Raw genomic sequence first — 23,322 nt, forward strand, 5'->3', positions numbered from 1 at the left:
AGGTCATACACTGAAACAAGATGCAAAAACACGTTTCCAAAATATTGTTACCCAAACTTTGTTTCAAAAAACAGAGCATTTCTCTACTTTTCGAAACAAAACCCCAATCGTTAAAAAATGGTTTGTACCAGAAACCAGTGGCGGATCTAAGGTAGGTCATATATATTTTTGAAGCTCATTTTAAATTTGAAACAGTTTTTTAAAAACGCTGTTGATTAGGAATTTCTAATATTTATTTCTGAATTACTCATCATAGAATTCGTTCTCAAGTGTTTTAATATGAAAATATATATTATCCTTAATGTATTCTGACCCATCCTGCAACTGCCTGAAATCAAGTTTCGGTACCGTGTTTTGGAAACTTAGCGTAATCAGTATGACTGTTTTATCAAAATAACAATTGTACCTGAAATCTTCATCTTTTGTTTTAATAATTTTTTTATCATTATCAGTTAACGTAGGAACTCTGTTCCCTTCCATCAACCAACTTCTTTCCGTCCGTGGCCCCGGTAAAAATCCGCCTGTATGTTCCACTTTAACTTCCTCGGCCACTCTCAGCTTCCCTGTTTCACCATTCAATGTGCTCAGAGGTGGTATTTTCTCCAATTTCAAATTCTTCTCCTTCAGGGAGAATTTTTGTGGCCGGTCTTTCAAAATGTCTTCGAGTTTTGAGATCGAATTTGCTGCTTTCTTGCCTCGCTCCCTCAATTCCGTCGACAAAAGACATCGATGGGTTCGGAAGCGTACGTCATCCACGGCCAACCTCGATTGCCATATTTCGAAATCCTTGTCAAACGCATCACGCTTTTCCCGTTCGCGGGTCTCTCCAAACAGGTGGATCGAGCTCATGTACTTTAGCTCGGGAACACGGGTAATCGTGTCCATGTCTTTGTCACGGTGTTTCCATGGGAACTGAGTGCTTGGTGACAAAAATATTGACAGTTAAACAAATGCGAATTTTCAAGACATTTGTTCATTTATAGTTTTCATTAAAAATGTCGAAGAATTCTTACCGGTCAACAGTCGGTTTCAAAATATTTCCATGAAGTACATTCTCTCTCCAAGGCTATGGAAAAAATCGCTTTTGAGAAATTGCTCGGTATACTTGGAGCTTTTAAATCTCGACAAAGAAAACGCAATAGTAAACATATTTCACCGATGGAATTCACAAAGGCACAAAATTTCCGGAGATCTTTGTCATTTTCTCCTTCATCTACTTAACTCAGTTATTCGTCAGAGTTCCTGTCTGTTTACATCAAAATGGCGTTTATTTGCAAGTATAGTGCGCCTGCGCCGAGTTTATTAAAATTAAAGCGTTTGTAAACAGATTCACACGGATGTATAACATATAGGTTGATGTCGTGTTTAAAGCTTTCGAGCATGTGAAAAAAACAGCAATACTAAATTGATTATACGGGGAGGGCCGTCACTAGAAATTTGATTTGGGGGAGGGGGAGGTATTTATTTATATATTCAACTTTGCTTGACTGCTTTCTTTTGAAAATTAGTTTCTTTTCAAAAGAAATCAGTGAGAGACAATTGAATAGATGAATAAATACCCCCTCCTCTCCCAATGAACCTTCTAGTGACGGTGCTGTATAAAAGGGATTTTACCAAGGGAAAACCCACACATCAAATCTCTGAAAACACTAAAACACAGAGAAATCTATCCACAAATGTCCCTCAATATGTTTACCTTGCTTAGCTCCGCGATGCGTGATTTATCAGGTTGAAGGGGATGGCGGTTCGACTCCAAGGCAGTTCTTGGACAGAATGTCAGGAAACCAACAGATGTAAGCCATTTCTTTTTCTCTACATCCCTTCTTATTTGAATGTCCGCAGAGACTTTTTCGGACAACTCTACGCTTGCGGAGTTATAGTCTGGACAATATGTGTAAGCACCTTTTGGATCCTAAATGAAAGGAACTGATAAAATAAGTTCATTCTTTCAATGCCAGAATCATATGATGCACGATTTCGTAAAGTCTCCATCATAAACATCAAAATATCATGGATGTGTTGGGAAGAGAATATGTGCAACAGAGTGCTTGTGAAGATGGCATCACTTGTCAAGATGAGGAAACTTGACGCTTTCGTAATCAAGACTAAGTATAATTTAAAATATCCTTAGCATGTAAACCAGTGCAATGGAGTAAATACTAACTGTGGTAAAGATGAGGAAACTTGAAGCTAACTGAAGGTCAAGACTAAGTTTCGTGATCCAATTAAGGATTTCATAACAACAATCGTCCATTAGCACATAATTTTAGCCAACAGTGAATATCGTTTGTATGTTCTTTTTTTTATAACTTAAAAGTTTGTCATGAGGTAGTCAAAAGTTTTAATTTCATTGGTTTTAATTTTATGAATTTAAAATTTTAATTTTATTTAAAAGTTTTAATTATATTTCATGAAACAAAACAAACAAAACTTCTATAACTGTATGGTCAAATGCAAACCATGTACCTCATTAAGAAGGTCTCTGAGTTTCTGTTTGGAAAGTTCTGTGGAGTTCAAAGATTGAATGCTGTAATTGTGAGCAGCGCTGTCACACGTAGTGACTGTTTCTGGCTTTTTATTTTGGCTGTTTGAATGAATTTTGAGCTGTAATGATAGAAAAACAAAATAAGGAAAGAGTGAACTGAAATACAATTCAAATCATCGTCATCCACGATGCTTTTCAGAACCAAGTCAAACTTTGTTTTTTACATTCTGTTACCTTTTTATGATTGGGAGATTTTTGAAAGTGTGCTTCATCAAACGCTAATCGTTGAACTATGGAAATTTTCACCCCTCCCATACACTATTCAGCCAAGGTTGGGTGTACAAGCCCCAATGCACCCCTCCAAAACACCACAGCCATGGCTAGGAGGAGTGAAACTCCCCCCATCTTATACACCATCAAGCCAAGGTAAAGAGGAGTGCAAACCCCCCGGCACCCTTTTCATACATCATCCAGCCAAGGCTGGGAGGAGTGCAAACCCCCCCACACCTATCTCATACACCATCCAGCCAAGGCCAGGAGGAGTGAAAACACCCACCACCTCCATCCAGCCAAGGCTAGGAGGAGTGAAAACTTCCCCCACCCCTCTCATACACCATCCAGCCAAGGCTAGGAGGAGTGAAAACCTCCACCACACCCCTCTCATACACTATCCAGCCAAGGCTAGGAGGAGTGAAAACCCCCACCACTCATACACCATCCAGCCAAGGCTAGGAGGAGTGAAAACTTCCACCACAACCCTCCCTCCTAAATCCATCGCTGTTTAAAAAAACAAAATTCTAACAAGATCATCTTGAGCCTAGTTCTGTAAAACTAGTCTGCCTTTGATAGATCATCTATTAAAGTGCCTATAACAAGAAAATTTTAATATGACAGTGTACTTTCTAAAACAGTCAATGCATATCACTTTTAATTCTCGAGATATTAAGGTTTATGCTATGTCCGATTTATCTAACTTATGACGTCAAGTGCATAATGAGTACTAGTAGTATTAGGTATATTTAACGATACTTTACTTCACAAGGACATACTTTCATTTGTTGTGACGTGTTGGATGGTATAAAATGCTGCCTATTAGTATCAGCCTAAAGTTTTCAGAAAACTGACAGAGTATTTGAAACATTTTTAGAACTCATTCTGCAATATGACGTCACAAGTTGGATGAAATGCAAATAACATAAACTTCAATATCTCGCGAAGAAAAAGAGATATGCATTAACTGTTTTAGAAAGTATACTGTCATTTCAAAAGTTCTGGTCATTGCAAACATAAAAATTTTCAGGTCATAGGCACTTTAAGCTGAAGATTGACTTCTTTTCAAATGGCATGTTAGGGTAATACCAACCAATTTTACCCCAACGGGATATTTTTGGGAAAATTATTATAAATTTCTTTGGAAAATTTATTCCACTCATTGTTTTTCCAGTGAAGGAGCACAATAATGAACAGCAAAATATACTTACAACATTTTCCATGATAAAATTGCGATCACTGTTTCGACGATTCTTCAAGAACTCTAAATATTCTGGATTGCTCAGTTTCAATGGCGTCCACTGTCTCTTTCGAGATTGTTCGTTTACTTCATGAAAATTGTCCCCTTCGATTTCAAACTCATCAATGCAATGCTGTCCCGCTTCTGTTGACATATAGGAGATGGCAAGTTATTAGAGCTAAATAATTCAGTCAATGTGTACATCATTATCCCATCTCTTACCTCCAAAATCTTCCAATGTCAATGGTACGCCAAACTCACGGCTGGCCGATAAAAGCATATCCGTGGTTGGGAAAAGATCGTTTTTAACAACATCACGAAGCTTTGAAGCCTTGAGAATCTGGAAATTTTCAAAACATAATTTTCAAAAGACTAATTAAACAGAAAGGAGAAAGACAAATATATAAAGTTATATTGGTATAGAGGAAGACTAACTTTGCTAAAGAGAAGGACAGAAATGCTTGTAGGGACTTATAGACAGACGTATCGGTAAGGAGAATTGAAATATAGACTTTAAGGAAAAGAGGTGAGATATTGACTTAGATTGGTGAAGACAAGTATTGAGTTATAGACTTAGATTCGCAAAGAAGAAGATATAGATAGGTCAGGCGGAAGACTTTAATAGGTAAGAAAGGAGACATAGATTGTTAAGGAGAAAGACCGAGATATAGATTTAAATTGGTAAGGAGAAGTACTGAGATACACACTTAGATTGGTGAGCAAATGAACTGAGTTCAGTAAAATAATTTTAAACAATCTGGAGAAACTTTCATTTTTTATGTATTAAACGCCTGGATTACCAATTTTCAAACTTATATATATATTTATACCAATCAATAGAATGAATGACAATAAATGAACACAGAACAAAAAACAGTTAGATTTGTCATGCAATTTAGTAAATCAGTCAAACTAAGAGAAAGCCTAACCTGATCAAGTCTACTCAAACATTCAAAGCAAGGTCTTGGTACAATATCACGAACGTATAACAACGGTTTTTGCATGATGTTCGTCAAAGAGTCGTGAAGACGAACTCGGCAAAGATCGACGTCCAATGAAACGTACAACCTCCCCGAGAAGCACATATCTGACTTGAATAAAGCCTTCACCGTTTCATCGTCTGTAGTTAAGAAGATCAAGATTCAATCATACACTTTATTTTATGAGCTTCATAAAATACCGAGTATTCGGAATATACACTCACAAAAGATTACTTGCAAATAGAAAACATTTTACGCGAAATGAAACTAAAAGAAGAAAATGTCGTTCTGTGCAGTATTCCGCGATGATTTTTCACTCGAAACATTGAAAAAATGTTTGCATAGCTTTTTTTTCTAGCAAACATAAGCGCCCAAGACAAATCGTTTGAATTTGGATTCAGTCGAATTTGGATTCACTTAAGCCTTTACTAGGCAGTGTGGTCGGTCGGTAACAATTACCAAAGGAAATGTGCACAAACTTTTTAAACAATTGGCCAAGTAAAAGGTTGACGCAATTTGCGCTGGATTTAAAAAGAGTAACAAAAGTGCCTTGATTCGCCATGTTTAAATCCGAAGACTTGTATAGGATCAGTGCTGCCACTCTGTGTATGCACATTGCACCTACCAAAACTTTATTTCCCCCCTACCTCCCCCTACGATGATTTTTCTTGTTTTCCCCTACTTTTCCCTTACACAGCAACATATCCCCCTATTATATACCTACGACGAGTCAGACCATTGAATTTTTTAGTCTGTTTTTAAAAAATGCATACAAAAAACGATTCATTGAAAACGAAGAATATCTAGACGACAAAGTTAGTAATTTGGCGTAGGAAGTAATGACATGCAGGTGGCGCAAATGACGCACTGAGTTTATCTAAGTTGCTGATCTTCTATTGCCATATATGGTCACAAAATGTGCCAAAAGAAAGATTCTGTTACAATCACTTGCTAAATGATGAGAACACAGGAAGAAAAGAGTGTTTTGGGCAAAAATGAGGGTCATTTTTAAACAATTTTCTTTTCCCCCAACAATCCCCCTACAATTTACAGTTTTCCCCGTAGGTTTCCCCTACCACCTACAAACCACTAAATCCCGCTACTGTAGGGGATTTTCCCTACGAGTGGCAGCACTGTATAGGTTTCATTCTTTTGGGATTCCCCAACAACGCTGCACACACCCACGTCGACTGGTGCCCACAATAACACTGATAAAGTATTCTTTACCATCACAACACAAATATGACCGAATTGTAAGTCGAGAATTTCAAATAAACCTTCAGGATCGTGCAGTGTGTGTAAAAAGGCACGTATTCCGAAAATTTGTAGATATATGAAACCTGGCACAATTCTAATCGTCTAAATTTATCGCAGAATTTTCTAGAGCGTTCGATAATCATGCAACACTCACTAAAGACCTTAAAGGTGAAGAATATTTGCTTACCATTATTGTGAAAAGGTAAAATCGCCACTAAGCGTTTGATTCCTTTCGTTCGTAAGCCCTCCAAGACAAACATGTGACGAACGCCATCAATAATTTGAAATCCGGTTACAATATTCAATGTTTTCGATTCCTTTTGCTCACTATGGAAAACATATTGAAACAAATCCAGGTAAAATATTCAATGTTTTCGATTCCTTTTGCTCACTATGGAAAAACATATTGAAACAAATCCAGGTAAAATATTCAATGTTTTCGATTCCTTTTGCTCACTATGGAAAAACATATTGAAACAAATCCAGGTAAAATATTCAATGTTTTAGATTCTTTTTGCTCACTATGGAAAAACATATTGAAACAAATGCAGTTAAAATATTCAATGTTTCAGATTCTTTTTGCTCACTATGGAAAAACATATTGAAACAAATCCAGGTAAAATATTCAATGTTTTCGATTCCTTTTGCTCACTATGGAAAAACATATTGAAACAAATCCAGGTAAAATATTCAATGTTTTCGATTCCTTTTGCTCACTATGGAAAAACATATTGAAACAAATCCAGGTAAAATATTTAATGTTTTAGATTCTTTTTGCTCACTATGGAAAAACATATTGAAACAAATGCAGTTAAAATATTCAATGTTTCAGATTCTTTTTGCTCACTATGGAAAAACATATTGAAACAAATCCAGGTAAAATATTCAATGTTTCAGATTCTTTTTGCTCACTATGGAAAAACATATTGAAACAAATGCAGTTAAAATATTCAATGTTTCAGATTCTTTTTGCTCACTATAGAAAACCATATTGAAACAAATGCAGTTAAAATATTCAATGTTTTAGATTCTTTTTGCTCACTATGGAAAACCATATTGAAACAAATGCAGTTAAAATATTCAATGTTTTAGATTCTTTTGCTCACTATGGAAAACCATATTGAAACAAATGCAGTTAAAATATTCAATGTTTTAGATTCTTTTGCTCACTATGGAAAACATATTGAAACAAATGCAGTTAAAATATTCAATGTTTCAGATTCTTTTTCACTATGGAAAACATATTGAAACAAATGCAGTTAAAATATTCAATGTTTCAGATTCTTTTGCTCACTATAGAAAACCATATTGAAACAAATGCAGTTAAAATATTCAATGTTTTAGATTCTTTTGCTCACTATGGAAAACCATATTGAAACAAATGCAGTTAAAATATTCAATGTTTTAGATTCTTTTTGCTCACTATGGAAAACCATATTGAAACAAATGCAGTTAAAATATTCAATGTTTTAGATTCTTTTTGCTCACTATGGAAAAACATATTGAAACAAATGCAGTTAAAATATTCAATGTTTCAGATTCTTTTTGCTCACTATGGAAAAACATATTGAAACAAATCCAGTTATAATATTCAATGTTTTAGATTCTTTTTGCTCACTATGGAAAACCATATTGAAACAAATGCAGTTAAAATATTCAATGTTTTAGATTCTTTTGCTCACTATAGAAAACCATATTGAAACAAATGCAGTTAAAATATTCAATGTTTTAGATTCTTTTGCTCACTATGGAAAACCATATTGAAACAAATGCAGTTAAAATATTCAATGTTTTAGATTCTTTTGCTCACTATGGAAAAACATATTGAAACAAATGCAGTTAAAATATTCAATGTTTCAGATTCTTTTTGCTCACTATGGAAAAACATATTGAAACAAATCCAGTTAAAATATTCAATGTTTTAGATTCTTTTTGCTCACTATGGAAAACCATATTGAAACAAATCCAGGTAAAATATTCAATGTTTTCGATTCCTTTGCTCACTATGGAAAAACATATTGAAACAAATCCAGGTAAAATATTCAATGTTTTCGATTCCTTTTGCTCACTATGGAAAACATATTGAAACAAATCCAGGTAAAATATTCAATGTTTTAGATTCTTTTGCTCACTATGGAAAAACATATTGAAACAAATGCAGTTAAAATATTCAATGTTTCAGATTCTTTTTGCTCACTATGGAAAAACATATTGAAACAAATCCAGGTAAAATATTCAATGTTTCAGATTCTTTTGCTCACTATGGAAAACATATTGAAACAAATGCAGTTAAAATATTCAATGTTTCAGATTCTTTTTGCTCACTATAGAAAACCATATTGAAACAAATGCAGTTAAAATATTCAATGTTTTAGATTCTTTTGCTCACTATGGAAAACCATATTGAAACAAATGCAGTTAAAATATTCAATGTTTTAGATTCTTTTGCTCACTATGGAAAACCATATTGAAACAAATGCAGTTAAAATATTCAATGTTTTAGATTCTTTTGCTCACTATGGAAAAACATATTGAAACAAATGCAGTTAAAATATTCAATGTTTCAGATTCTTTTTGCTCACTATGGAAAAACATATTGAAACAAATGCAGTTAAAATATTCAATGTTTCAGATTCTTTTTGCTCACTATAGAAAACCATATTGAAACAAATGCAGTTAAAATATTCAATGTTTTAGATTCTTTTTGCTCACTATGGAAAACCATATTGAAACAAATGCAGTTAAAATATTCAATGTTTTAGATTCTTTTGCTCACTATGGAAAACCATATTGAAACAAATGCAGTTAAAATATTCAATGTTTTAGATTCTTTTTGCTCACTATGGAAAAACATATTGAAACAAATGCAGTTAAAATATTCAATGTTTCAGATTCTTTTTGCTCACTATGGAAAAACATATTGAAACAAATCCAGTTATAATATTCAATGTTTTAGATTCTTTTTGCTCACTATGGAAAACCATATTGAAACAAATGCAGTTAAAATATTCAATGTTTCAGATTCTTTTTGCTCACTATAGAAAACCATATTGAAACAAATGCAGTTAAAATATTCAATGTTTTAGATTCTTTTTGCTCACTATGGAAAACCATATTGAAACAAATGCAGTTAAAATATTCAATGTTTTAGATTCTTTTTGCTCACTATGGAAAACCATATTGAAACAAATGCAGTTAAAATATTCAATGTTTTAGATTCTTTTTGCTCACTATGGAAAAACATATTGAAACAAATGCAGTTAAAATATTCAATGTTTCAGATTCTTTTTGCTCACTATGGAAAAACATATTGAAACAAATCCAGTTATAATATTCAATGTTTTCCATTCTTTTTGCTCACTATGGAAAATATTCCCTATACTGTGGTAAAGGTTCTGGCGTAGTGTAGTAGAGTGTAGCGCACTGCAGTGTAATGTAGTTTAATGTAGTGTAGTGTAGTACAGTGTAGTGTAGTGTAGTGCAGTGTAGTGCAATGTGTAAAGAAGTGTAGTACAGTGTAGTACAGTGTAGTGTAGTGCAATGTGTAAAGAAGTGTAGTACAGTGTAGTACAGTGCAGTTCAGTGCAGTGCAATGTGAAATGAAGTGTAGTACAGTCTAGTACAGTGTAGTGTAGTGCAATGTGTAATGAAGTGTAGTACAGTGTAGTACAGTGTAGTACAGTGCAGTGTAGTGCAATGTGTAATGAAGTGTAGTACAGTGTAGTACAGTGCAGTGTAGTGCAATGTGTAACGAAGTGTAGTACAGTGTAGTACAGTGCAATGTGTAATGAAGTGTAGTACAGTGTAGTACAGTGTAGTGCAGTGTAGTGTAGTGTAGTTGATCCTGTTACATGCTGTCTTAATGTAAAAATATACATCCTATTTTAGCAAATTTGCAATCAACTTACTCTGACAGTTTATATGTTGATAAAGCAGCCTCGATGATATGTTCAGGTAAATTATGAAGCTCCAAAGCAGCCGAGTTAATCTCTGTGATCTCGTTTTGTAGCTCTTTCAAGAATTCTACGTTGCTGTAGTCGAATATGCAAATCAAGCGAGCGAAAGGACACTGCAAACAAAAAATAAATAGATGTTATTTACGGGTTTGGAGGTCCGTACGGAAAAAATATTTTCACGAGTTGTGGCCCGAGGCCGAGGGACGCTTTTGAGACCGAGTGAAAATATTTTTCCGGGCGGTACGACCTAAACGGTAAATAACATAGTTATTATTTTATTTTTATTGTGAAGAAATTCGCGTTGTAAAATGCCCGATGGCCTGATGCAACTTGATGTTGAGACAGTAAAATCGTTTGGATAGTAAAATGCACTCTTGCTGTGATAACTTTCGTAAAAAGCCGCCCGCTCAAGCAGCCAATGAAATTGCTGGAAATCAAAAAATATCGCTTAGGACCGCTAAATAAAAAATGTTGCATTCTATTTTGCAGCAATTTCTATGTCTGGATATTGCATTTCACATGCTCTATAAAGAGAATATTGCACTTTTTCTGTGGATTATAAGAGACATATTTAATTTTTTGAGCTATTGCCACGGACTACATCAACATTGTACTAAATTCTTGCCTCTTCACGATTTTCCACTTTATCAGGATGTGCCATTCTCTCGCGCACTTCGTTGACGGTGGTCAGCGGTGTTGCAACTTCAACTTTTATCTTTAGCTCTGAGCCCGCCTCGATGTAATTCGCCGAAGGCAGCGGTTCATCTTCTGTTGAGGAAGATTGTGTTTGATATAAAGAGCGAGTATTTGTGATCGAATGTTACGGTAATCGGGTAAAAATATAGAGTATTTAAAGAATTGCGTTGAGCAAGAGTCGTTCCTTTTCAATAACGATGTCAACAAATGCATTAAAACTAGAAAACTACAAGGGTTCTGCTAAAACAATTACAATACTTCGCCTTCATAACGACATACAAATCTTGAGCTCGTAATTTAATTGTTTAGAAGCAAAGAAATTTTACTTTGCCCATAGATAACTGTCTCCAAAGCGCTAAACAAAGTCAACCTTACTTACCTGGTCCGTCAACGCTTCCAGCATGCCCGACAACAGAGCCTCCCGGTCGATCGTGTCCCACTGTGGGATCTGGAATGTGACAGTTGTGGATTGGGATTGACACATGTAAGCAACGTTGACCCAACAGAAGGGGGGAAAGGTCCAGTTTTGCTACTCCATAGGGATCCCAAGCTCTATCTTTACCTTTGAAAGGATTATGTAAAGTTCGGCGCCCTGCAAATAGGAAATTAGAAAATGTAAATATTGATAGATAGAACAGATAGTTGAAAAGATACATCAATGTTTTCATGAGTTGTCTGTGCGCAGGCCAGCTCCTATATTGTACAAAAATTTCGCTTTGCGTATCTAGTGTTTAAATATTTAACCAGCAACTGAACAGACAGTTGAAAAGTTACATTAATGTTTTCATGGGTTGCCTGTACGCAGGCCACCCCCTACATAGAACTAAAAAATCGTACGCTCTACGTACCCAGTTTAAAACATCTAACCTGCCACAATACAAACGTTGCTGATCATCTCGTCTTCAGGATTATCACCGAATAAATCCGCGTTGTATTTTTTCCCTTTCTCGTCCCTATCCCTATCGTGTACCTCGACACGAAGATGCGGACCCTCTAAGAACTCTTGAAGTTCCCCTTGATCCATGACACCCAGTAACACCACGTTCATGTCATCCCAGTAGACATTGCGGCCGTGCGGAGAACCCAAAGTTCGATGTAAGGGTTGCTTTAGAAATTCGTACTGCGCGAAGACTGGTGCGCACCTTTAAATCAAATGAAGGCACTCGATGATTTAAGTTGTAACAAGTTTGGCTAGAATTACCTCCCACTTAGACGAATACCATACCTAACCCCACGAAAATCAACTGGTGTCATTTCAGTATTTTCAAATTACCCTTCGACATTTTGATTGGCTGCCTCAGCAGTAGCTGAGTGGATTTTATAACCCGTGATATAATAACTGACCAATCACGGGCCATTGAAAAATTCTTAGAGCATGTTCATTGGCTGCCACGGTAGAAACTGATGGGACGTTAAAACCACTGTTAAAACAACTGACAAGTTGAGGACCATTAAAATATAATCGTAATATCTTTAAACAAACTGCAAAATTTAGATTCGACAGTTCAACTCATCACAGGAAAAGCAAATGTCGCTGGTATTACAGGGTTACTCTAAAAATTTGGTTAATTTCGGGTTTTGTTGTTGACATTTTTCTTCCATTTGTTTGATTTGCTGAGCCGGGGGTAGCCTTATTCATCCATTGCGTTCTGTGATACTTAACAAGACTTACACATGGATAGCTTTGGAAGACTTAATGATGTTTGAAAACGGTTGGCAGCTTCACATATTCTCAAAACAGATCGAAATACGTATACACGCACCATCAATCTTAGGTTACTATACATAAATGTTTCCTACACTTAAAAAACACTCGAAATATTTTCTACAGTTGAGCATGCGCAGTTAAAACGTGACAATTTTGCCTCGGCATAATAGCAAGCATAAAAGCAAGCACCTCTATCACCTTTTGAATATGGCGGCCTATTGCCTTTCCCAGCTTCAAATTTTCAAATGCTCAATGCACGTAATATTGATATCAATGGCAACGCTAATCAAAAAATCTTACTTTTCATTCAATTGTTTATATGAGAGTGGTTTATTGGGAAGATTACTGACAGAGCAAAGCTTTATCACCATAGGATTTAGTTCCTTCTTCTGCTCCTCGGATAGTAACGGTTTGTCGAGCGATACGGACACCATGAGATCTTCAAGACTGTTTACTTTCTCATTTAGTCTTTCCGTGACCGTTTTGCAGCCTGCAAAAAGTAAGGCAAGGCGAATCTTGATCGTCGCAATACCGTTAGCCCGCGAATAGGCAGCAAGAAAAGCCCCTTTTTGATCTTCCTTCTTCAATTTTCGCCTCGATCCTCTTTGGCTGATTTCTGAAGGGCAATGAAAAACCTGGTTCTAGCTACTTTACTACAATCGCTAGCATTATTATACATGCGTTATAAAAATGCCATTACACAAAATAATTCATAAAAAATTACCCAATGCATCTATTTTCATCCTTCGTTTTTCCTTCTCGCCGCTCGATCTTTTTTTATCCTCAGAAAAATCTGAACTCAAAATCCTTTCGTTATTTGAAAAGGGCTCAGAAAGGCCGGCAAGTTTGGCAATGGACAGCCATTGACTACACTTGTTCTCGTCCATGCGCACTTGAACTTTGGCAAGCTCACTTGTCTTCGTTGCAACGGATGGTGCCGGTGTTTGGAGAGTAATCTATATGGATATGATAGAAAAAGGTCGTACATGTCCTGAGAACAGCGCAATGCACGTGCAATAAGAAATCACGTGACATAAGATATCACGTGTCAAATGTGATTACGTGTAATGCGCCGATTAAAAACTAAAACTGGATTTAGTTTCTACATATGAAATGTAGTTAATGTCAAAAAATATAGAAAAAATGTTTACACTTTAAGGAGAGATAGTTGCTTTGTGTTCAAACAGTAGCCAATCTAGAGTAAGTTATATCGAATATATTGTATCTGAAATGCAGTATACTTTATATAAAATTCTTCTCGTAAGCTTGAATTATTCTTTAGAAATTTTTAACCAACAGAATCATAAAACGAGGCGTCGTGATGTATTTTGATCCTAGCACCGCAACTTAAGTAAAACATCTCAAAATACATCCAATTTCATTCTTAAGCCTTGCGCACAAACAAGCCACGTTAGTTGGTTAACGAAGGTCTCCAGAATATACGACTGTTCAGAGGTAGAGAGTAAATTTTTTAAATACAATCTGCAAAAAGTTGACACAAAGCGCGCGCCAAACTGACATTGAAATAAAACAAATTGCATGACCAGTTATTCGAAAAAGAGGAAATAGAAGGAAGTTATCTCCATTGAGCATGCGCGCGGAAATCGTTAACGAGCATGTAACGATACTCTCGGGTTCAAAACATTTACTTTATAGCAACATAGCTACGCCATTTAATCGTCTTTCAACTATTGAACGAAACAAAGGCAATTACCCCCCCCCCCTGGATTCATTCAAAATGGGTAGCAGAAGTTTTCGACGAACATCTATCCAGGTAGGGGGATTGCTTTTGCTCTCGCTTGACTTTCTGTTTGTCAGTATTCTGCTGTTGTACCGTGGACGGTGCTGTGGTCGATCTTTGTTCTTCCGCATTTTCAAAGTCCTTTAAAGTTCGTGCCGATGCCGTTTGTGCAAGACGATCTTGACAAAGATAAAAAACAATTACTTACTAATAATGATAAACTAATAATGAACAAAAACTACTAATAAACAATTACTTACTAATAATGATAAACTAATAATGAACAAAAACTACTAATAAACAATTACTTACTAATAATGAACAAAATTGTGAGACATTTCAACATGAATAAAGATAAATATTAAAGGAACAGAATGGATCAGAAGAACTTTTACCAATATTAGAAATAACAATTTGGGCAGCACTTTGCGACCGCAAAGCATATGCAATCCATGTGATGACTGTGTGCATTCATATCAAAACCTCCATATATAATGTAGCCACTAGTCCCCACCTTTGTTTTGACGGCTTTCTTTCAACTGCAGTTGCACGTGACTGATAGACTGCCTGAGAACGAGCGCCTTGACGTTGCTGCTTGCGTTATTTTGACTTGGAGTATTCACCTCTTCATTTTCCGGACCTTCGGGCAACCTGAAAGCTTTAGGGCGGTCAAATCTGGCGCGGGTGGAAACCTTCTCCTTCGAGTCCCATATAATAAGATCGAGAGAATGCTCAAAAGCACTGAGCAGAAATTCCTTCGTCACCCATACTGAAACGCTTCAAATGAAGACGTAAAATGATTGGTGACACGTTGTAAAAAATAAACCACCGCGATAATTTAGATGGTGCTGCGTATCGTATTGCAGGGTTCAAAATAACGGTTTAAATTGCTTGTTGACGCACTCACTTTTTACCTTCGTTTTAATTGACTACATTTTTATGTCTTTCCCCAAACCTCTTTAGTGACAGTCATACGATGCATGATAACATATGGGGAGAACTTAGAACGTAAAACACGAGAATGTGCGGTCTCAAAAAAAAGCTTTTCACGTTATTTTCTGCAAGTTACGTGTATTAGGGAAGAGTAAAAAAACGACTTTCACCGCGCTGAAATGAAGTTGATCGGTCATCTTTACTGAACACATTTTGAGCCCGTGATTGAGGTAACAACCAGCTATGGCTGAGCAGGATGACTTAACTAGGGCTGAAATTTAAACTTTTCTTGCGGGAGGAGGGGGGGGGAGCATGCTCTGATAGACCTCAGCACTCAAATAAGTGGACAGTGCTATGTCACATGTTTGTAAATGTAGATCGTCCAGGTTGGTATAGTCCTGAGAAGGACTGTTTTTGTTGTTGTTGACTGACGTTTCGACAACCTTAGCAGTAGTCATCTTCAGAGTCAAGCAACAACAAAAACAGTCCTTCTCAGGACTATACCAACCTGGACGATCTACATTTACAAACATGTAACGATACTCCCGGGCTCAAACCATTTACTTCAGTGCTATGTCAGTAGTCACACTTCTTACTTTTGCGTCCACGCGATCCATATCTTTTCACCTTCCTTCCATGTTCTCACCACTTTTGAATCATTATCGGTGTAAATCTTAGCGGCGACCCCATACATCACAACGTCCGTCTTCATCGGTTCCAGAGCATCGGGCATCAGCTTGTACTCCAAATGGAAGTATTGTTGAGGTTTGGGTGCCTCGTACACGGCCATACGTCTGCCTTTCTTTGATTCGAAAACGGGAGCATCACTTTCGACTGAAATATTGCAAAAAATATACACTTATAAAGTAGTGTGTTCTTTGAAAAATACACTTTCAAAATATTTATTGATCATTACTCCGATTTCGAAATGGCTTCAAATGGCCTCTTGGATGGATTTACGTGGAGGAGAGGGGGTGCACACAAATATACCAAGCGTATAAGCAAAAGCAAGTATGATTTGTGTTTAATGGAGCACTCTTCCAAAAAATATCTTCCAATCATGGTATAAGAGTACCAGAATTTAATCATATCTGTGGGGCAATGCTTGTTCAAAAATTCGCCCTCAGCTTTTAATATCTTTAAACTGGTTAAGGGGCCGATTGCATGGAGCAATTTCAGCCTGGTGTTTAGACAGGGCTGAAATTTACGAAGATCATCCGAGGCATGATCGCCAGTTGTCGTTAATTTGTTATCGTCATCATAAGCAATAGGTACGCAGTTACGCACGCGTGAATATTTTAAACTGTGGTTTCAGCCCGGGCTGAAATGATTACATGATAGATTTTTCGGTCCAGGCGGAAATTTCAGCCCGGGTAGCTCAAACCCTGCTGAAATATCTCCATGTAATCCGCCCCTAAGTCGAGTTTTAAGCTCCTACCTGCTTGAACAGCACAAGCAATTGTCACAGTGAAAGTAATCTTATGTTCACCAGGCTCCAGGGAGATATCTGACATCACCATCATCAAAACGTGTGCTCTGAAATATTGTATGAAATGCGTCAGTGTTTCATTTATGCTTACGAAAAATAACAACTCAAAATGACGTTTGCCGTGCACTGTGTAGCATTTCTCTGCGATAAGAAACACAGCCAAAACAGCAACTTAGCCAAGCAATCTATTTAATGTGCAGCAACTTTCGAGATACAAACACAAAAACGTCCGGTACTACGGTCCAAGAGACCATATTTATATGTTGACAATATTGTACCAAAAATCATCAATGTTCGATCAAATTCACATAAAATCAATACAAAACATATAAAACCTTAATTCTTTTATATTTTTCCCAACAGCGATGAAAAATATTTAAAAAAATAAGAAAAGACATCTAAGTTGAACTTAAACTTGTTTTTGTTACCGCCATGTTGCTTTTTGCTTATTGCTTAGCAACGACGAAAGCCATTTTATAACCGGTTACGTTTATCCGTTGGGGGAAAGTGACCTCACGGAGATCAATAACGAGTACGATACTATAGCCAAGACATCAGTGACAGTTCTAAGGCATGAAGAGTGACAATGTTGAGCGTAACATTCTTAAAATTCTTCTGATAGTTCACATTTTCTTTTTCGCGCACAAAATTTTCATATCAACCCAAAATTCGTCTTTGCCAAAGGCATCATTCTCTTTTGTTCGAAGTCAGTACCATGATCTCTCTTGCTACGTAGGATTGCTTTCTTCTTTCTGATACATTATTGAAGCCGCCAAACAACGCTTCTGAGTATTTGATGGCTGATACCGGTATGTTTTATTTGCAAAACTCTCGATTTCGTTGTTTCATTTCATTGTCATTTCATTTTGACGGGTGTCTGCATCCAACATCAGTCTTCCAAGTTTCTCTTCTGATCAATTCTTCCATTTTTCCACTGTCTTTCTCATTTTCTCTCTCTAAAAATTGGTGTGTTCAAAGTCACGTGTCTAGCGGTCTTAAAAACATCCGGTGCTCTTGACAAATTAAGCCAGACAAACTTACGTATACGGGGAGAATGAAGAGGATTTTTAGAAGTGAACCAAACGTTAAATTCTCGTTCCTCAAAATAGTTAATATTATTTACAGGGTATTTTGCTTAAGGCGACCGAACTATAGTGGACGACAGTTGCAACCGACATTAAGAAATTGGGAAAGACGTTCTTTTATCCTTGGAACTAATGATGCAACAAAATTTACAAAACAGACGTTCTTTGTTTAAAAGAAAACACAAATATAAACACCTACAAAGCAATATCGAAAAAATTATACCTTTAAAAGCGTCAAGGCAAGAGACGTCTAAACAATCGTTTTGCCTGACATAAACATGAAATCTGAGGTCTACTGCTCGAGGCTTAGAAGGATAATTTGTTTCAAGCCCATTGGTCATGACAAAACGTAGTAGTTCACTTGATTGCGTTCAAAAATGAAATTGTACGAGTTAAAAACTGTGGTTTAGTTGGAGTGGTAGACAAGTTCAAATAAGTAGCTTCGTCTACATGGCTAGAAATGATTGTTTAATATTTCAACATTCCACAATAGCCTTCTTAGGCAAGCATCAAACATGTTTTACAACAAAATTTTTCTGCTTATTTACAACGATAAAAACGCAATGGAAACGACGTATTATAATTTACAATTATACTACAGTTATAATTAATTATAGTGTACAATAATAATTATAATTATACTACTCGCTCATGCAACATAACGTGAATAATTTTAACATAACAAGCAAGCCGCAATAAAGGGCTTTCTAAAGCGATTTCTTGCTAACCAACTATATACAGACAGTTATTGCTTAGTTGCACTAAATCCCATACACAGGTAACTATAAAGATAGTAATCCCTCAACTCCACACAGGTAAGTTGTGCTCTAGTACGTAATGAAGTATATTAGACATGGATTAATGTGACAGGTTTAAACTAAACTGACAGATGTCAGATATATAGGAAGATGGTGGTTCGGTAAAAAATTAATTAACAAACAACGCATGGAGTTGAGGGTTAAGTGCAATAGTACACAGTCATACTGTTCCATATTTTAAAATGAGCGTCCGTTCGCTTACTAATATAACCAACATATTTATGAAAAGATTTTTAACAGCTACATTTAGTTTTTCTCCGTAGAATAATTTGAAATGCTTCGTACATATTACTGGATGTTTACCGTCCTCATCCGTAACAAATTCATAAATTTATTTTTCCATTCATCGCGTTGAAACAAGGCGAGTTCTAGCTCAATTTGTAAACTACCGAGCTCCTTTTCCAAATCACCGTTGCTTCGCTGTAAACTGCTGGCTTCGTCGATCTTCTTTTGTCGACAAGACTTGGCATATTCCCGATTCTTCAAAGTCCGCCTACGATGCTTAATCTGCTGGACAATCCGCGGCTGCAGATGTCGCACTCGTCTGTTCAGTTCCTTAGTATCCAGAGCTATCAAATCCTCATCATTGATATACTCTTCCGTGTTCACTGGTGAAACGCAAGGTACTTCGGCTTCAGGACTTGAAATTGGACTAGTGTCGTCAAGTTGATATGAAGAACTTGACGTACTTGACCTTACTCGATTCCTTCCAAGTTGCTTAACTTTTTGAACACTTCCAGCATTGGAAAGACGCGTGCCTTTAAGTCCATTGTGCAGCTTGATGTTTGTTGTCATGTTTCTGGTTGTTTCGCCGGAAGCACCACGGGAGCTACGTCGACTGCGTGTCGTGACCATCGAGACCTTATCCCCAGGATTCACGCATCCTTTCCCGCCAAAACGTAACGACATTTTGGGGTCGAATTCTTCTGAAAAATGGTTAAAGGTTTCCTTATAAAGTTTTTGGGCATTTGACAGTAAAACATGCTCTGTTTTATTTACAAAATTGTCCTTTTCATTGTCGCTTGAGGACAGATGTTCGTCATCTATTTTTGATGGCGCATATTCCGAACACTTGCTTGAAACAGGAATGTTCTTGCCCGTTAGATCTTCTCCGTTGGCATAAATTTCATGAAGATCAGCGTCTTCACTGATCAGTCCCTGATCGTACAACTTTTTGATGTAATTGTAATTTAAATGATCCTTGTCCAGGCTGTCATTTGTGCTACAGAAATGATTGTCTCGTAATGGCTCTATTGCATCATCAAAAACATTTTCATCGCTTCCTGCAACTTTCATGTCTCCTTCCCAGGTAAAGAAGTCACAATCGTCATCAAACCAGTCTGATAATTCACAATTATTACCCAACATGGCGCTTACACTTTCGTTATGTTTACCAGTGATTGTATTAAAGTCGTTTAAATCGCTCTCAACAATCTCGCTTTTCTGATCAAATTCCACTTTATAATCCGAGTCTTTAACTATCTTGAAACAACTCGCTTCGGCCATAAGCTTATTGACACACCAAAAGCTAAAATGAACCAGAGGTTTCCAGGCAAACGCTATGTATCAACTAAATTCAAGGCGACTGCGTTGACTTAGCTAGTTAACTAGGCATAGGTAATAAAATTCCCCTAGTTTCGTCATTTTTATACTCACATCATGCGACAAAAACAATGGTAAAACCGACCAATCATAGACAAGATATGTAAACCATGCATGGGCACGTTTGCCATACGTCTTCATAACGCATTCCATTGAAAACACATCTTTAGCGTGAAGAATATGTAACAATAAAACAGTCAAGAGGTTTATTTTAAACCATGTTATGAAACACGCTTCTTCAAATAGCGTGAAACGTAATTAGCGTGAATTTTATTTAAATGCCAACTTTGAGTTCATTTTCAAAATAACTTACAAAAGATTGTAGGGAAAAGTTCCACGAAATAGTTAATACTCCTTATTTTATCATAATGAAATAACGATCATTAAAAAGCGCTAGCATTGAAGTATTTAGGAGAAAAACATAATAAACGTTGCGTAGTTAATAATTTATAATGCGATCGGGGAATACCCTATTTGCACTTATCAAAACACTTCAAAGCATGCACGCGTCACCTTTTGGTAAGAAAGTCAAATAAGTCACAGCAAGGCGAAAGCATATCACTGCCGTACATTGTGTATACTTAGGACATTTCTTCACTAACATCTGAAAGATAAGTCAATAAAAATCAATTGAAATATAAAGAGGTATAGCAAAGGGGGTGTGTTGTAACTCGTGCACATGTTTTTAGTCGGGGAAGATTAATTTTGCAGTGGGGAATCCCTGAGAACAGCTGGGAGTCCCCTCTTGTTCTAAAGGAACTATTTTGCATTCCGTAGTTTCTTAAGCAAACAATCACAAGGAATCCGCTAATATTTGACACACCTAATTTATAGTTTTCAGTTAAAATAGATTCAATCACTTGCATTTTTTCAGTCGTGAATCAAGACAATTATAAGAATATGTATGAAAATAGCACAAAACTATTGATGACTTATATAACAATAACAATCAACCTGACACTTTACCACGAAAGGCTTCAAATGGCTCCCCTATACGGCAAAAACCACGCGTGAGTAACGTTACAAAACCCATTTATAATCGATATTCAAAAGATAAAAGAAACGGAAGAAGAGTTACGCACATCGAAATTTCCAAACCTTCAATGTAAAATTATGTTTCGAACCAAAAATAAGCTCATATATTTGATGTGGTGAGTCATAGAACGAGAGAGGCGTGAAAACCAATAAGAAAAGGAGATGGAAGTATTGCTACTTTATCACATAGTTAACACGCTTAATGAATGACGGGACAGTGCCTTCGTGATTAAAATAAGTGCTGAAAATCAGTAGCGAAATGAGATCGACATATTTATATAGTCAAAAAATTCATTTTCAAAGGGGAATAGCTTGACAGCAGGACAAAAAACGTCATGCTGTCTTCAACAGTCACAAACATTCAACATCCTTAAAAGGAATGCATTGCGTTATGTGAGTCATGAACCTACGGCCGGATGATGCAGTCATACTATTACAAAATGAAACACTGACTCTAAAGTGCTAATCCAGGGTCACTTTAATAAAGGATAAGTAAAAAGTTTACTTTTAGTTACCAGACCACCACTTATAAGAATACATAATGACACTTTAGATAGATAGACAGACAGACAGACAGAGAGACAGATAGATAGATAGATAGACAGACAGACAGAAAGATAGATAGATAGATAGATAGATAGATAGATAGATAGATAGATAGATAGATAGATAGATAGATAGATAGATAGATAGATAGATAGATAGATAGATAGATAGATAGATAGATAGATAGATAGATAGATAGATAGATAGATAGATAGATAGATAGATAGATAGATAGATAGATAGATAGATAGATAGATGATAGATAGATAGATAGATAGATAGATAGACAGACAGATAGATAGATAGACAGATAGATAGATAGATAGTAGATAGATAGATAGATAGATAGATCGACAGATAGATAGACGAGAGATAGATAGATAGATAGATAGACAGATAGAAGACGAGATAGACGATAGACAGATAGATAGACAGATAGAAGTAGATAGATGACGATAGACAGATAGATGAATAGATAGATAGATAGATAGATAGATAGATAGATAGATAGATGAATAGATAGATAGATAGATAGATAGATAGATAGATAGATAGATAGATAGATAGATAGATGATAGATAGATAGATAGATAGATAGATATAGATATGATAGATAGATAGATAGATAGATAGATAGATAGATAGATAGATAGATAGATAGATAGATAGATAGATAGATAGATAGATAGATAGAGCATTCATTGAATCAGCAATTACCGTCTTGTGAAATGAATTACTATTGAATGAACAAGATAAAAAGAATTATTTATCTAAATGTACACACTACGGAATTATACAACATTTGTCTTTAACATTGAAAAGTTTATAAAAAATTTATAACTGGAATTAAAAATAAAATTTTATTAAGACAGTAAGAGGAAGGAAGGTTTACAGATATTGTTTTATATGATATGCTTCTTAAATTGAGAAATGAAAACCATGATTAAGGTGCTTCACTAAAAACATTCCTCACAATAAGCGCTTCGTCGACTTATTATTAACATGATATTTCTGAATAGCGAATGTGGCATTATTAATTGATATAATATTTTAATAAAATTAATGAATTTAAGACTAAAGTATCTATAATTGCTTTACGTGCTCAGTTTGGGATAAGAGAATTACTAGATCTGATTCTATTCATTATGGGAAGATTGTATTTTTTACTTAGGGTGGTAAATTTCCCCCAACTGTGATTGTCATCAGCTTCAATAGACGAGAATAGTTTGGAACTAATCATTTCTCTTGCTTTTTACAAAGACTCTGATTTTGCACAATTTAACGTGTGAAGAGAATGCTTACCAAATAATGTCTTATAGCACAGGAGTCTTAGTTTAACTCCGCTCACGGAGGTCGGGGAACTGTGTCTGACTAGTTATGCGCATGCTTCTAGCACAAATATAACATTAGGATTGAAATGGCAATTGACAGAGGTTAACACGAACATGCGCATAACGTTTTCATCTATTATTTGAATTGAT

At 36.0% G+C, this 23,322-nt stretch overlaps 2 protein-coding genes across 2 annotated transcripts; both read right to left on the reverse strand.

Moving 5' to 3' along the window:
• Positions 1-215: 215 nt before the first annotated feature.
• On the reverse strand, positions 216-17,111 carry LOC124434801. Its single transcript, XM_046984709.1, has 19 exons — positions 17,091-17,111; positions 16,705-16,802; positions 15,863-16,100; positions 14,848-15,110; positions 14,427-14,512; positions 13,317-13,548; positions 12,893-13,208; positions 11,752-12,026; positions 11,264-11,476; positions 10,814-10,956; positions 10,141-10,301; positions 6,420-6,559; positions 4,925-5,115; positions 4,218-4,335; positions 3,967-4,139; positions 2,467-2,604; positions 1,697-1,912; positions 1,014-1,066; positions 216-919 (listed from the first exon to the last, which is right to left on the reverse strand). The coding sequence occupies exons 2-19, from the start codon at positions 16,787-16,789 to the stop codon at positions 244-246; spliced, it is 3,717 nt and encodes a 1,238-aa protein (XP_046840665.1). The 5' UTR covers positions 16,790-16,802; positions 17,091-17,111; the 3' UTR covers positions 216-243.
• A 1,176-nt stretch (positions 17,112-18,287) lies between these two features.
• On the reverse strand, positions 18,288-20,284 carry LOC124434813. The gene has a single exon (XM_046984738.1). It carries the CDS (start codon positions 20,162-20,164, stop codon positions 18,947-18,949), a length of 1,218 nt encoding a protein of 405 aa, XP_046840694.1. The 5' UTR covers positions 20,165-20,284; the 3' UTR covers positions 18,288-18,946.
• Between the last annotated feature and the right edge of the window lie 3,038 nt (positions 20,285-23,322).

Source organism: Xenia sp. Carnegie-2017, unplaced genomic scaffold, assembly GCF_021976095.1.
Source record: "Xenia sp. Carnegie-2017 unplaced genomic scaffold, XeniaSp_v1 HiC_scaffold_14, whole genome shotgun sequence".
Classification (NCBI taxonomy): Eukaryota; Metazoa; Cnidaria; class Anthozoa; order Malacalcyonacea; family Xeniidae; genus Xenia; species Xenia sp. Carnegie-2017.